At 50.6% G+C, this 14,914-nt stretch overlaps 2 protein-coding genes across 2 annotated transcripts in view; one reads left to right on the top strand and one right to left on the bottom strand.

The window, feature by feature from the left end:
* Positions 1 to 12,492, top strand: part of Dnai1 (dynein axonemal intermediate chain 1) — a 61,291-nt gene extending 48,799 nt beyond the window's left edge. The window contains exons 14-20 of the mRNA XM_076841329.1: positions 4,148 to 4,237; positions 4,374 to 4,461; positions 5,104 to 5,183; positions 6,388 to 6,536; positions 6,637 to 6,736; positions 9,100 to 9,285; positions 12,400 to 12,492. Of these exons, the coding sequence (XP_076697444.1) occupies positions 4,148 to 4,237; positions 4,374 to 4,461; positions 5,104 to 5,183; positions 6,388 to 6,536; positions 6,637 to 6,736; positions 9,100 to 9,285; positions 12,400 to 12,492 (786 nt within the window). The remainder of the gene's footprint in view (positions 1 to 4,147; positions 4,238 to 4,373; positions 4,462 to 5,103; positions 5,184 to 6,387; positions 6,537 to 6,636; positions 6,737 to 9,099; positions 9,286 to 12,399) is intronic.
* Positions 12,493 to 12,858: 366 nt separating this feature from the next.
* Enho (energy homeostasis associated) lies at positions 12,859 to 14,640 on the bottom strand. Its single transcript, XM_076843342.1, has 2 exons — positions 14,475 to 14,640; positions 12,859 to 13,570 (listed from the first exon to the last, which is right to left on the bottom strand). Exon 2 carries the CDS (start codon positions 13,406 to 13,408, stop codon positions 13,178 to 13,180), a length of 231 nt encoding a protein of 76 aa, XP_076699457.1. The 5' UTR covers positions 13,409 to 13,570; positions 14,475 to 14,640; the 3' UTR covers positions 12,859 to 13,177.
* Between the last annotated feature and the right edge of the window lie 274 nt (positions 14,641 to 14,914).

The raw sequence follows: 14,914 nt of genomic DNA, 5'->3' as shown, positions 1-14,914 counted from the left end.
TCCTCTTAGAGTATTTTTTAGGGCTTTTCAGGCCCCTCCTCACTATCTCCCAAAGGTCCCCTGCTTCTATAGCTGTGTATGTTCCCCACTGGGCAGAGCAAGTCTGGAAGAATCTAAAGATGGATTTCTGCTTTAAATTTCCCAAAGCCTCTGGGCTTATCCAGGAGCACTCAGACTCTGTCTTCTCATCTTTTTCTGCTCTCCTGCCCTGACAGTCTTCAGGCAGGCTGTGTATCTCTACCTCTTCTGGCTTTGAGCTCCCCTGTCCCAGGCACTAGGTCTGAGCACCTAGACAGGCCTGAGCAGAGAGAAGACTGCTCAGGACAGCAACATAGTGCCCTCTCAGTTTGATCCTTTACCCAGAGCCTGGGGAAGATGGTGGAAAGGAAATAGCTACACATCTTCCCCTGCTCCCCACAAGTAGGGACCAGAGGTCTCTCCACCAAAAAGTCCACCTTCTTGGGCTGGGGTTGTGGCTCAGAGGTAGGGCGCTCGCCTAGCATGCATGAGGCACTGGGTTCAATCTTCAGCACCAAATAAAGTAAAATAAAAATATTTTGTCCATGAAAGACTTTAAATCCAGACAGAGAAGAAAAGACTTGCCTTGATGGAGCCAGTGCCAATCCTGCTTCCTGCTTTATCAGCCCAGATATCCGAGGGCCAAGCAAGGAGCATCTCTGGCTGACCCAACCACCCTCCTCAAGCCCAGGAGAGAGGGAGAGGCCCAGCCCAACCACCCTACCTCTACTCTGCCGTATTCTCTAAATCAAGAGCAAGTTGAGGGGAAAAAAAATAGGGCACAGAGAAGATGTTATCTTTTTCATTGGACAGGTCCCGGAAAGACTAAAACTCACTTGGACAGGGGTGGCTTTCTCTTTTACCATCCTGCCAGGAAAACAGGGTTTTTGGCTGGAATCACTGCATGTGACCTGGGAGGAACCTATCTATCATTTCCTGTTCCTTTCTTTTTCCTCTCATTTCTCTGTCCATTTCTCATTCAGTCACTCATTCATCCTTTCAGTAACTCCTCCCTATTTGCTTCTCTGGTTGCTAAGGATGCTCAAGGGCCTAGGTTCTGTACTTCATAGTTGGAAGAGAACCACAACCATAGGCTGACCAGGGCAGGAGAGAATGCTAAGTGCTGAAGTAGAGGTATGCACTGAGGGAAATCCACATTGTCCTGGGTAGGGACTAGGGGCAGAAGGGTCAGCTAAGTCTTTCTAGAGGAATCAACTCCTAAGCTGAATCATGAGTGATGGAAAAGTGTTAGTTAAATGAAGAATGGCACAAGGAGGGTCACTTCCACAATGACATGGGATTTCAAACAGAGTGGCCTGTGTTACCCTGGGGGAGGGGAGCAGACCTGAGGAAAGGGTAGGCATCCAATCCTCAGGTACTTAGTTATCAAGACAAGAAACTTGGACATTGTAGGTCAGTGATTTCAAATGGAATGTTAATACAAAGCACAATATATTAAAAAGATGGGATTGGAATTTCTCTGGTAAGATCAGGGCTCTGCTTACTTCAGGGTCCACTGTTATTACGCACTCTGTCCCCTGCACTAGTTTCCCATGGCTCCTAAGATTTCCCCTAAGTCTTGTTTGAAGATTTCTGTCCAATCATCAGAGAGTTTGGGTTGAGGAGTAAGTCATGATTGTTTCTTTGAAAGATCATCTGTGCATGAGAACTTTCAAAGTCTGAGCAAAGGTAAGGAGCAGTGCAGATGAGGAGATAGGATGGAGAGCTGTTAGGGCAATAAAATCAGTAGGAGGAAGGAATTGATTAGATATGAGGAAAAGGAAGAATTGATGCTGCCCATGTTTGGGGTGCCCAGTAGGGCATCTACAGAAGTAGGAAAAGGCAGAGAGGAACAGATTTGGCCAGAAGTTAATACAAGACTGACAGATACCCAAAGGGAGGTCTCCTCCAGGCAGTTGGAGGTAAGAGTCTGGAGCCAGCCAGGTGAAATTATGTGTGTTCTCAGCTACATGGGAGGCTGAAGTGGGAGGATGGCTTGAGTCCAGGAAGCAATATAGCAAGACCCCAGCTCAAAAAGAAAAGATTTTGAAGGAGAACCAGCAGGCTGGTGAATGAGATATCAAAGATATCAGAATCCAGGTCCTTCTTTTTTACTTTTTTGCAGTGCAAGAGATTGAACCCAGCACCTTGTGCATGCTACTAAGTCCTTCTTATGGGGACTGTATCCAAAGTATTTGGAGGAACCCAGAGAGGTTTTTTGGACTGCAAGTGCCAGGCTGGAGTAGGAGTTTGTTCTGTTGGCAGTGGGGAGTCATGGAGAGAAGTGTCTTTAAGACTGAGCTCCTGTCCCATGACAAAGGCCACTTCTACAGAGACCCAGCCTAAGTAGTCCGGGCCTTGCCGAGGCCCTACTGTGAAGCCTCAACCAGTACCAGAATGTGGGGTATGTGCATGTGTTGTGCAATATGGGAAAGGGAGCAGGAAAGCTGTATGAGCAAAGACTGGGGGCAAGCAGGGGTCTGCCTTAATCAGATAAGGTGAAAGAAGGGGAGTTAATTAGGCTCCAGCTCTTCCCTACCACCTGGTCCCTGGGTGTTCATTCATTCTCTTAACCCCACTTACCACTGTGCCTCTCCTGCTTTATTCCTATCCTGTCACCTCCACTCCAGGAGCACGTGTGTGACTTAAACACACACACACACACACACACACAGTTGCTTGCAAATGCACACACCACCCCCCATTGGGCATCAGGCTGCTAAGTGGGGTGTGAAATACAATTTCCAAGAGTGCTGGTGTCTGCTCATTAAACACTTCCCTTTGCAGCTCCCTAGTGCCTCTTACAACCTGGCCTTTGACACCCCTTGTCCCCTCCCCCCTTTAAAGGGACCACCTTTACACAGAGGGGAAGTATTTTCCATACAGGGTAAGCTCTAATTTGAGCTTGAGCCTTTACTTGCTCTGCTGTGTTCTGCCCCCCAGTGAAAGCTCAAAAGAGCCCTCTGCCCAGACAAGCCCAGGAAGGACTCAGTCTGCCCTCCCACAGCTCAGATCCGCCAGGCCTGGGGGGTGGTTGGGGAGAGACAACCTCTTCTCCCCACCCCCCAACAGCCATGGTGACAGCTGCGGTTACAGGCAACAGCACTAGGTTCTTGGCCTCCCTCACTGAGCCTCTGATTGTGACAGGGGGAGGGGACTGGACAGTGGTCCCGGCATGGGCGGTCTGGAGGGAGCCAGAGGATAGAAAGCTCTGGGCGCCCAGCCCCACCCCAACTCCCTGGGACTTGGCTTGGCTAGGCCTCCACATCTGGCAACAGAAACTTGAGCTTCAAGCGTGTCATCTTCATAAGACAACAGCTCTGTCTCCAAAACACTTTCCCATATGTTTGCTTCCAGCCCTGAGAAGACGGGTGGGGCAGGATAATTAACCCTGATTTACAGATGGAGAAATGCGGCTCAATTCTGGGATTTGGGAGCAAGATTCTGGGAGCAGGAGCTAGTGATGACGTGAAAGTGGGAACAGAGGAGTCACTTCCTAGAGAAAGGCCAAGCCTAAGAGGAGGGCAGAGGAGGGGGTGTACTCCTCTTCTTCTCCACCCTATCCCCAAGCAAGCAGGAGAAAGACCCCTGCAGAAACTTGGCACCCACATTGCTAGGATGATGGTAATAATGAAGACATTAGCCAACATTTGTTGAATGCTTAATATGCACAATGTTCTGACTTAAGTGTTTCACATATCATATCTCATTCCTCACAACAAGCCTGTGTTATTATGACTTCCACTTTATAAGTGAGAAAACTGGTTTTTGGGCCCTGTCCTTTCCAGGTCATGTCTCTATAAGGAGGTTGAACCCAAAACTATATAGGCTTCTTCCCACAATGAGGGTCCTAAAATTCAACCCAGGGAGGAATATGTACCTCCACTGCTGATATTAGGTTAGAACAATGCCTGACTGGCACTGTTGCCCCAGGTTGGTCAGGGACAGAGGGATACCAGAGAGACAGAGATGGATGGGAGGAGGTACACAGGACCAATCATGGGATTCTGGGAAATGGGCTCCCAGAACTTGCTTCTGAGCCTCAGATGGGTGCTTGGAGGAGCCCTGCTCACAGTCCTATCTCTACACCCTAGCAGGGTCCCCGAGCTCATGGTTTTGAATGTTTCAGGTCAGGTGGCAGAAGGACGACATGGACCACAACCTTAACTTCTTTTCTGTGTCATCTGATGGCAGGATCGTGTCTTGGACACTTGTGAAGGTTGTCTCTTTCTCAGAGAGGGTCTTGCAGGGGTGGATGGAGACTTGGGGGAGCCAAATGGCAAAGGATATCCCCCCCTGGTCCTGCTGATCCACCCCAACATGTATGCTCTCCCTCAACCCCTCTGTGAATACAGAGTGAGCTGGTTCACACAGATGTCATCAAGCTGAAGGTGGAGGGCAGCACCACGGAAGTTCCTGAGGGGCTGCAGCTACACACAGTGGGTAGGAACCCCCTTCAGGCCTGGCTAGCCATTCAGGCCCCCTGAGAGTCAGTGAGGGTGGCCCTCTCCTTCTCAACACACTCTCCCCAGTTTGTGCTGAGCGCAGACAGGAGGTAACAGGAAAGCCTGAAGCTGTCAGCTTAGCCCTTGGCCATTTGCAGACCCTTCATATTTACACAGGTCTCTTCTGAGTTTTAAGACCCTGTTCTTGTTTATGCAGATCAGGTGCTGTTATGCAGATCCATCCCTGTTTATGCAGATCAGGGCCCTGTTTACCCAGATCCTGTCCCTGTTTACTCAATTCCCACCCTGTTTATGCAGACTATATCCCTGTTTGCACAGACCATGTCCCTGTTTGCAGACCTGGTCCCTGTTTACCCTGACCCTGACCCTGTTTAACTCAATCCTTGCCTTGTTTACCCAGGCCCCCATTCCTGTCTACAGAATTCCTGGCCCCTTTGCAGAGTTCTAACTGCCTGGGACAAACAGGCCAGAGAACCGGTTTCTGTTTGCCTGGCCTAGTCCCAGCCCTCACAGGGGCCCAGGTTCAATCTGTCCCTCACAGAGCCCTTTTGCTGAGCAGGGGCGGTGCTGGGGAGCTCCTTCTCAGGACTGAACTAAGGCTGTTCCCTCTTCTCTTAAGGCTGTGGTACCGCCTTTGACTTCCACAAAGAGATCGACTACATGTTCCTAGTGGGCACAGAGGAAGGGAAAATCTACAAGGTGAGGCATAACTGCCCATGGCAGCACCTCTCAGGGCCACTTGGACCTGAGCACCTGGGGAATTTAAAGCACTCAGCAAATCCTGTCTGACAGATTTTAGTGATGCTCATCAGTTCTGGAAGGCTTCTTGGGGGAAGACAATGTATTTCTTGATCAGCTTGGATGGGAAGAAGGACTAAATGCAAGAAAGGGGATGGAGAATCTAGAGGGTGACTTTAGTCCAGCCTAGCTTCTTTCCCTTTGGGCTTTTCCTTTCTTCCTGGGAGTGGAGCAGGGGTGGGATTGGGGGCTGAGGAAGTTGAAACATTCTGGGCAAACTTCCTGGAGGAGATCTGAATTTGAACTGGACTTTGAAGGCCAGGCAACAAGCAGATTGATCTCAGAATATCGGGTGCATCCCTGCCGGCAGGACACAACCTCACAGTTGGTGTCTGCAGTGTCTCAGTGTTAGTAGGTGAACATCCCTCTGAACCTCCATCGTCCAGAAATAGCTCCGCTGCAAGCTTTTCTTAGGCTCAGAGACTCAGAATGTTAATTACAGGCAGCCTCCCGGGAGCCCCTGAGGCCCAGCCAGAGCTGGTCTGAATGCAAAAGAGGTCCCCACCCCCTCTCCACCCCTGCCGTTGGCAGCCCCAGAGAGGCAGAAGGGAAGGGGAGACCAGTTAGTCACTCTATCTCCTGGAGGGAGGGGGAAGAGAGAGGATCGCAGGCTAAGGCAAGAAACTGAATGGAAAATCTGGGGATCCTGAGTCTACTCCCGGCTCTGCACCTGCTCTAATCTGTACACGGTGGGATTTTCTCACTGTTACTAGGGTAATGTCTGCTGCAGTGGACCCAGGGCTCCATCTGTCCTGTGCACAGGTCCTGGTCTGGAGAAATCCAAAACCTGAGACCTGCTTTGTCCTGACACAGGGACAGAAGACCTTTTCTAAATGGCCTAGAGTCCCCAGGGGTCAGCCGCTAAGCAGACTACAGCACTTTCCTTCACCCCCAGGAAGGCTCCCCTGTCCTCCTGAACCCCCAACCCCTAAGTGCTCCTTTCTCTCTGGGTGTGTGGAGGGCGGGAAGAATAGCCAGCAGCTTGGCCCCAACAATGTGGAGTAAAGAGGAGGCTTAGTTCTGGTCCTCCATGGCCCCTTAGGAGGCTGTGGCTGCCGGCTTTTATCTCAGTGTTGACTCCTGATCTCTCCTTACTCCCCACCAGTGCTCTAAATCCTATTCCAGCCAATTCCTTGACACCTATGATGCCCACAATATGGCAGTGGATGCTGTGACCTGGAACCCATACCACGCCAAGGTCTTCATGTCCTGCAGCTCTGACTGGACAGTGAAGATCTGGGACCACACCATCAAGTGAGGGGCCTGCCCCTGGACCTGCCCTGTCTTGGGCCCCTCCCCTGGGCTCTGGCATTATAAGCCCTGTGTCATGGAGTTCACTCCTCCACTACTGCAGGACCCCCATGTTCATCTATGACCTGAACTCAGCTGTGGGTGATGTGGCCTGGTCACCATACTCTTCCACTGTGTTTGCAGCAGTCACTACAGATGGAAAGGTGAGTGGCCCCTTCCTGACTCTGCTGAGCCCCTACTGAAGACAGGTGAAGTATATCAGGGTCTCCCTCCTGGAGAGCCCACTCCATGCCCAGGTCAGTAGGGAAAAGTGGGACATAAGGACTGTGCATTCTCAAGGGCCAAGGCATCCAAGGTCCAGCCAAAAAAAAGACTCATTCATCATAGGAGACCTCAAGGAGGGAATGGGGCTGTTTATCAGAGGAGATGAGATGATGCCATCAACCAATTCTCTTCTCTTGAGTTCCCTGGGGAGGGAGCTAGAGGGTTGCAGGGGCCAACTCTAGCTAAAGAAAAATTTATGAGCCAGAACTGATCTGTGACTGAAATAGTGTCTATAAGTAGAGAGTCCCCTCTCTCTGGAAATGTGCAAGCTGATGCTAAGAAGAGGCTTCAGTGGGGCAAAATGGGAGAGGTCTATTCAATATTGAGAATTAGCAAAAGCTCAGAAACATTTTGTGAGCACAACCTCTTTTCCTTACAAATTTTAATATAAACTAAAAGAAATGCTGCCCCCACGGAAAGAATACAGTGATTAAGGCATCACCCTAAAGTTAGTTCATCATCTATATCCTGAGCAGATGTTTACTAAGGGCCAACTCTGGTGCCCAGCTGTAGGCTAGACCTAGTGATTCAGGCACTTGCCCTTATGGAGCTTACATTCTAGTGAAAGGAAAGAGACAAAAAGCAACATCACCAAAAATTTCTATAATGTTAAGGGCAGAGAATTAAAATCAGGGGGCTAGAGGGTAATGTGCTAACAAATGTTTATAATAACATTATTTGTAATAACCAAAGAATGAAATAAGCCAAAATCTACAGTATGTGTGAAAGAATTATTCTTCCGTAACACTAAGGAATGACATACTCAGACATACATCATGGAAGAACCTTGAAAACTCTAAGTAAAATAAGCCAGACACAAAAGGACAAATATTTTGTTTTCATTTATATGATATGCCCATAATAGATTTGCCTAGTATATTCAAAATAGGTAAATCTATAGAAATGGAAAGTAGATTTGTGGTTACCCAGGATTGGGGAGTTAGGGAAAATTGGAAGTGACTGCTCCTAGGTACAAAAGTTTTTTGGGGGGTGATGAAAACATTCCAAAAATCAGTTGTGATGATGGTTATATAACTGTGAATATACTAAAAACCAAGAATTGCATATTTTAAATGAATGAATTTTATAGTATGTGAATTATATATCAATAAAGCTGTTATAATAAAAAGAGAGAAGAAAAGGATTGAATGGTTTCTTGAATGATCAGGAAAGGCTTCTTGGAAGAGGTGATATTCAGGCAGAGAGTTGAATGACCAGGAGCCAACTGTATGACAAGATGGATTGAATGACAAGATGGGGTGGGGAAACTATCACTCTAAGCAAATGCTGGCACAAACCCTAAGGTAGGAATGAGCTGAGGGGGTTTCAAGGACAGGGAGGCAAGTGAGGCTGGTGTGTAGTGAGCAAAGCAGGGAGAGCCCCTGAGAGTGAGGTGGGGTCTAGAGAACAGGATCTGGATTTTATTTATAGGGCCAAGGAGACTCTGGAAAGATTTTAAATTTTTTAAAGGGAAGTCTGGCTGCTGCATGGAGGATGGATTGTAGAAGGGCAAGAGTTTTAAAGGAGGGGGCCAGTTAGGAGACTGCCACAGTTGTTTAGGCAGGAGTTGATAGTGGGTTGGTCTTAGGTTGTGGTAAAGATAACATCAAACATTTATTGGACACCTGTATGTTAAGCACCATCTGAGCATTTGACATCTGTAACTGGTATATAAACCTTGGCTCTGCCACTCACTAGTAAGTTAGCCTCTAAGAGCTTCTAACACCTCATTTATAAAATATGGATAACAGAACCACCTTATAGTGTGGTTGTGAGAAGCACAATTAGATGTTGCAGCCTTGCGACATGTGTGCCAAGTCTGATAAATGGTAGCTGCTATTCTTATTTTTTACTTTTTATTTTTTTGTAGTTATAGATGGATGTCATGCCTTTATTTTATTTGTTTGCTTTTATGTGGTGCTAAGGATTGAACCCAGTGCCTCACGCTAGGCAAGCGCTCTGCCACTGAGCCATAGCCCTAGACCAGTAGCTGCTATTATTGTTGATTCTGTATAGACTTAAAATTTCTTCTAATTTTTAAAAAGTTCTCACTCCCTCAACCACACACACACACACACAAAACATAAATAAAGAATAAAATTCCCTCTCCCACTGCCTCCAGCTCTAGTATGCTAACCATTAGCCTTCTGTAGTCTCCCCAGAAATTTCAGGGCTAGTTCCTGTGAGGTGAGGGACAAGAGCCTTATCACTCCTGAGTGTGCTGACACCAGCCCCTCCACAGGCCCATGTGTTTGACTTGGCTGTCAACAAGTATGAGGCCATCTGTAACCAGCCGGTGGTGGCCAAAAAGAAGAACAAGATCACCCACGTGCAGTTCAACCCCATCTATCCCATCATCATCATTGGCGATGACCGTGGGCATGTTACCTGTCTTAAGCTTTCACCCAACTTGCGCAAGATGCCAAAGGTAGGGGTTCCGGGAGTTTGGGCTGCTACAAGAGATGAGGATAGTGGGGAGGAGCCAAAGGGGAATAGCCACCAGTGACCCCAGGTTTCTGGCTTGAAGGACCCCAGGGTAAGGATGGTCCCATTGCATGAATGAGGCACAAAGGAGGAGAATTGGTTATGAGGAAACAGGTTGGTTTTGACCTACTGCATCTGAGCTCCCTGTTGGGCCAGGTGGAGATACCCAGTGAGCACGTTGGCTTGAGCCTAGGGCTTGAGTAAGGGCATCACTGGGCATCCTTTACTGGGATGCTGTGGATGTGACAGGTCACCAAGGCAGGGAACTGGAGGTTTAGCCAGTGCTTCATAGCTGGGCTTACACAGAGCTTCAGCTCCAGTGTCCCTCAGCTGGAAGCTGTGGGTCTAAACAGGGAAGGAGGAAATGAGCCATGAGGAGGGTAACTAGGTCAGCAGCTATGCAGTCCTCCTTTTTAGCTCTGGTTTCTTTTTCTGGGGTCTCTAATGGTCAGGAGCCACTGCCCAGAACCCAAGAGCCACAAATATAGGCCATGGGGCCCAGAGCCATGACCTAAAAGTCAGTTAAACTGAGTCCAAATTTAGACTTAAGAACCCAGACTTTTGCCCCAGGTCTTAAAGTCCAGAGCCCTAGGACCCAACTTAAAAATTCAGAGCCCAAGAACCCAGAGCCCAGTTCTGCCCATTCATATACAGAGTGGAGATGGCTCTTTGCTTTCTTCCAGGTTCTGGGCTAGAGTTAGGGTTGAATCAAGTTGCCCTGATTAATGTACCTGTTGGTTGCAACCTGAGGCCTTTACTGCAGTTTGAGGCAGAAGCAGACTCTCAGCCACTGGACTTCTTCCCTCTGCCTCTACCCAGACAGGGTCCACTGTACCATTCCTCTGGCACTGGCTTGGTCTATTCCCCACCATGGCCAGGGAGGCAAGGGCTGAGTGTGGCCTGGCCTGTAATTGTAGCCAGCTGGGGGAGGGGGTGGACTTGGCTATAAATACTCTGAAGACTGCTAAGCGCCTGCAGCTGTGGCCCAGAGGCTGTGGTGGGCTTTTGGGGGTGGGGGGAGTCGGGCGTGGTCTGAATCTCTTTGCTGAGCCCAGCTAGTTGGCCTCGGGAGGGGGAAGGAGGGAAGAAGGCAGCACAATTTGTGGAACAGACACAATCTGTTCTTAATTTAATGAGAGAGGGGAAGGTTTAAGCTGGCAGAGCTGGACAGCCCTCTGGGAGAATGATGGTCACCCTCTGGGGGAGAGGCATAGCAATGACACCATGAGAATGGTAGATATGCTCTGATCCGGGGAGGCAAGAATCTCCCACAGTTCCAATTTCCCACAGAATAAGGATCAGTCATGATTGTGAGAGCTGGGATCTGTGTATTTGGGAACTCATCTCTGAGGACCTGAGCAGGGGACAGTGGGTGCTGGTATTGGTTGAGTTAGAGATTCCTGTGAAATTGCTATCTGATCCTATTAGCAGTCAAGAGATTTATACAAAAGGAAGTCCTGTGGGTATCCTTACTGCCCCTCCACTATGAAATGCAGACTCTCTACCCTTCCCAAGAGGGCTTTACCACAGAAGCTCAGGCTTCTCTGCACAGGGAGCTTCCTGTGATTGCTGTCAGAGGTCAAGGACTATCTTACCTCAACTACTGTATAGATGGTAAACTGAAGCCCAGAAAAGCAAGGGACTTGCCCAAAGTCATAAAGGGTGTTAATGACAGAATTGGAATAAAAAACCAGGTTCCCTAAATCCCAGGGGATGGGGTGAGGCCAAGAAGAGAACAAGAACTTAATTTGGGAGGGAGAATGGGAAGAGAGGAAAAGATTTCTTTGTCGCCTGCCTCAAGAGTATAGAGGTGAGGTGGGTAATGGCAAAGGCATCAGGCTGTAAGGGGTTAGGGAGACAGATTTGGGAACACCTGCAAGGTTCAAACCAAGAGGAAATTTGAGCTCTGCGTGGTGTCAGCAACAGGGATGGGCCAAGTAAGGGGCCTACTGGCCCTATACTCTCCTCCTACCTTAAAGCCCAGGCCACATCCAGGTTGGGCCTTAGCAGGCAAAGCTGGGGCATGTGCCAGTGAATAGTGGCATAGGTGACTAAGAGGGTAGGGGTCCAGGAACAGAGGGAAGGCAGCTGCCCAGCCTGCCCCAACATAGCCCACATCCCACTGTCTGGAAAGTAGAGAAAATGTAATGGTATGATCTGCCAAAGAGTTCTTGGGGTCTTCAAGCAACACATACCCCAGTGTCCCAACTCCCTTTTTCTCAGGGCCCAACTTACCATTGGAAGCATTATGTGCTCTGTCGGGGGTGCAGGAAGGGGACGACAACAGTCGTAAGCTCAGGATCTTCTCTTTTGAGGGACAGTTCCAGTCAATGACATCTGGAGTCACATGGGACATGCCACCTGCCCTCAGGGTCTCCTGATAACTTTCTCCCACCCTGGGTATATCTGACATAGTAGGTCTGGCTCCAAATGACACCCTACCCTCAACCAGACCTAAAAGTATTGACTTAGAGCATTAGATGAGGACACCTGTGGGCTTGTCCTTTTCCCTCTCCCTACTAAACCCATACCTATTTTTTATTTATTTTTTTAGTTTTCAGTGGATACAACATCTTTATTTTATTTGTATGTAGTGCTGAGGATCGAATCCAGTGCCCCGCGCATGCCAGGCAAGCATGCTACCGCTTAAGCCACATCCCCAGCCCAACACATACCTATTATATCCTTAAAAGGTCTGTCTTTCCTGTGGAAAGTGTGGTTCCAACAGTCAGAACCTCTTCCCCGGAGTTAAAGATCTCCTTGGTCTGAATGGGGATGGACACTTTCTCCCATTTCTGCCAGCTTCAAACTCAGAGAATTCTAGCTGAGATTCAGAGCCAGAACCAATGCCTTCTTATAGGCCCTCAGCTGGGCCTATGGGTCACTGAACCTGAGTCAGGGAAGGCTCATGTGGGAGTTGGGGACAGTGGAAATCTAGAATTTACTGGGCAGAGGAGGAGTAGGGCATTGCTGCGGCAGGTTGGACAAAGGAGTCACCCAGAGAGAGACAACTCATTTCTCACCATTCTTCCCCCATGGACGTATCCCCTTTCCCCAGGAAAAGAAGGGCCAGGAAGTGCAGAAGGGTCCAGCTGTGGAGATCGCAAAATTGGACAAACTGCTGAACCTGGTGAGAGAAGTGAAAACCTAAGGGCCTAGTCTCAATCCCTGACCCATTTCTTGCAGTCCTTGGGCTGGGTACCAGGGTGCCTATGCACCCAGCATATATGATTCTGCCCCTGATCGGGTCTCAGTATTTGCCATTCTCATTCTGCTTCTGAAGGTCCTAGCACATTTCTTCAGGATTTGACCCTTAACCACCATGACCCTCCTCTTACTGTGCAAAAATAAATCTGTCTGGAAATTCATCCCATGCCTTTAATTTTGCTACCACAGGGCCCCCAGGAAGAGAACAATCTCAAAGTAGAGCCATAGTTCCATTTATTAACCAGCAAACAGTGGGAGGACCAGGGGAGGACACCCTGGACACCCTCCCATTATTGCCATGGATTCCAATTTGCTTTTCGAACCTAGAGGGCCCAAAGGTGCTGAGCCTAGCAAAAGGGTAAATCCAGCCCTTGCCCTTGGGATGGAGCAGAGTTCAGATGGCCCTGGCCCTAGCACCAACTCCTGAACCCCCACCCCAGGCCTGTCTCTCTAGGGCCACCAGAGCCTCTCTTGGAGCCAGGCTGGCTAGACTCTGGGCTTCTGGGTCCAGCTGTAAACAAGCTGAACTCCAAGTTCTGGACCCCAGGCTGGCTGAACTCTGGAATCCTGATTCCAGGATCTGAGTGGGGTAGACTTAGGTCCCAGGCTCCAGGGTAGGTCAAGGGCCTTCAGGGCTGCAGCAGGTAGCTGCCTTCATGGCTAGGCTTCTGGGGTGGTGGTGCCTTCTCAGGACAGGGGCCAGGGCTGGAATTAGGACTGGATTCAGAAAGAGAATCAACGTCGGCAGAACGAGAGTGGCAGGCCCAGCAGAGAATGACCCAAAGCAGCAGCAGCAAGAAGCCTACGAGGCCGTTGCAGACGATGGCGATGAGGGCCCCCTGGGAGATGGCTGCCCCCATGACGGGCAGTACCCTCAAATCAGTACAGACAGCGGAGCTGCCTCAATGGCAAGGCCCATGCCGAGGAGGAACTCCAATTCTGCCGCTTTCCAAGGAGGCTGTCCTGTCTCTCACTCAGTGTTTCCTGGGCAGTGGAGATGCCCACCTGCTGCAGTCCTGAGCCTGGGGGCATAGAGCAAATAAGAGGGTGATGAGGAAGGAGAGGTGGGAGAGGCTCAGGCCAAGAGCTCCCCTCCCACATCTCTGACCTCCCTGGCAGAAAACCTTGGGTCCCACAAGGCTCAAAGACCTCACAGAGCCAACACCCCCATCCTCAGGCCTGGCTCTGGGCACCTGGATGCTGGTGTAGCCAAAGTGGGGAAGCTGGAGTAGGCATACCTCATTCTAAGAGGTGGTAGACACTGACTGGCCCTTCCCACCAAGCTTCCAGCCCTCAAAGGTACCCCACCAGTGGGTGGGACTAAGAGTCCTAGGCCCAGAATGAAGGGGACTGTGACCAGCTTTAGTGTGGTCAGGACACCTCCTCTCAAGACTGCAGCCAGCCGCCCAGGAGACCTGCAGAGGCGCCAGCTCACACAGAGGGAACTTTGTGGAGGCCCTGGCAGGCATGTGTGGGTTCTGTGTCTCCAAGGTTTTGTACCTAGGTGTGCCTCTCCATGGGACTTGTCTCTTTATGTCAGGTGTGTGTGGTTTTCCTACAGTTCCCCTGCTAGATAGGTGTCTCTCCTCTGCATACCTATATCTGGGATTGTGTGTGGCTGCCTGTCTCTGGGTAGCTCTCTTCACATCGGTGTGTCCCCATCTCTGAATGTCTGAGTGTCTCCTTTCTCTCCCAATCTGTTTCTGAGTATCTCTCTATCAGTCCCTGTGTGTGCCACTCTCTCTTCCCGGCTGTATCCCTCTGTCCTCGTGAACGTGTCTCTTTCCCGTCTTCGTGGGATCTGTCTTGGTGGTCTGTGCGTCTCCCGTGTGTCTGTCTTTGTGTCTGTCTCTCCTAGGGGCTGTATCTCTTCCTCTCAGTCTCGGTTCTCTGCCCCGGTGCCCGCTGGGGGGGAGCCCCCCTTACCTGAGTTGAGCCCGCGGGAGAGTCCGGGGCAGCGGGATGCTCAGCGCAGATTGAGGCTCGGGAGCCTGCGGGCGGGGGGCGGCGGGCGGCTGGCAGGGACGACGTCCACTCCCCCGGCCCTCCCCCTTGGCCGCGCAGCCTCCGCCGGCCGCTCCCGCCGCGGCGCGACCGGGGCGGCCTCTGCCGCGGGCGGTCTGCGGCGAGCCGGCACCTCCTCCCCCTGGGGCGGCGCCTCCTCCGCGGCCGCGGCCGCTAGCTTGCTCGCTCGGCGGCGCTCGGGCGGCGGCAGCGGGAGCTGCGCGGAGTTCGGCTGGGCTCGGCTGCGTTCGGCTGGGCTCGGTTTCGGCCGGCTGCAGTCGGCTAAGCTCGGCCGAGCTCGGCCGGCAGCAAAAACAGCGAAGGACCCCGCCTCCTGGGTGGCCGGCTGCCGGCAGCCCGCC

Source organism: Callospermophilus lateralis, chromosome 2 (genome assembly GCF_048772815.1).
Source record: "Callospermophilus lateralis isolate mCalLat2 chromosome 2, mCalLat2.hap1, whole genome shotgun sequence".
Classification (NCBI taxonomy): Eukaryota; Metazoa; Chordata; class Mammalia; order Rodentia; family Sciuridae; genus Callospermophilus; species Callospermophilus lateralis.
The sequence above is the reverse complement of the archived record's forward strand: the minus strand, read 5'-3'. Positions and strand labels throughout refer to the sequence as shown.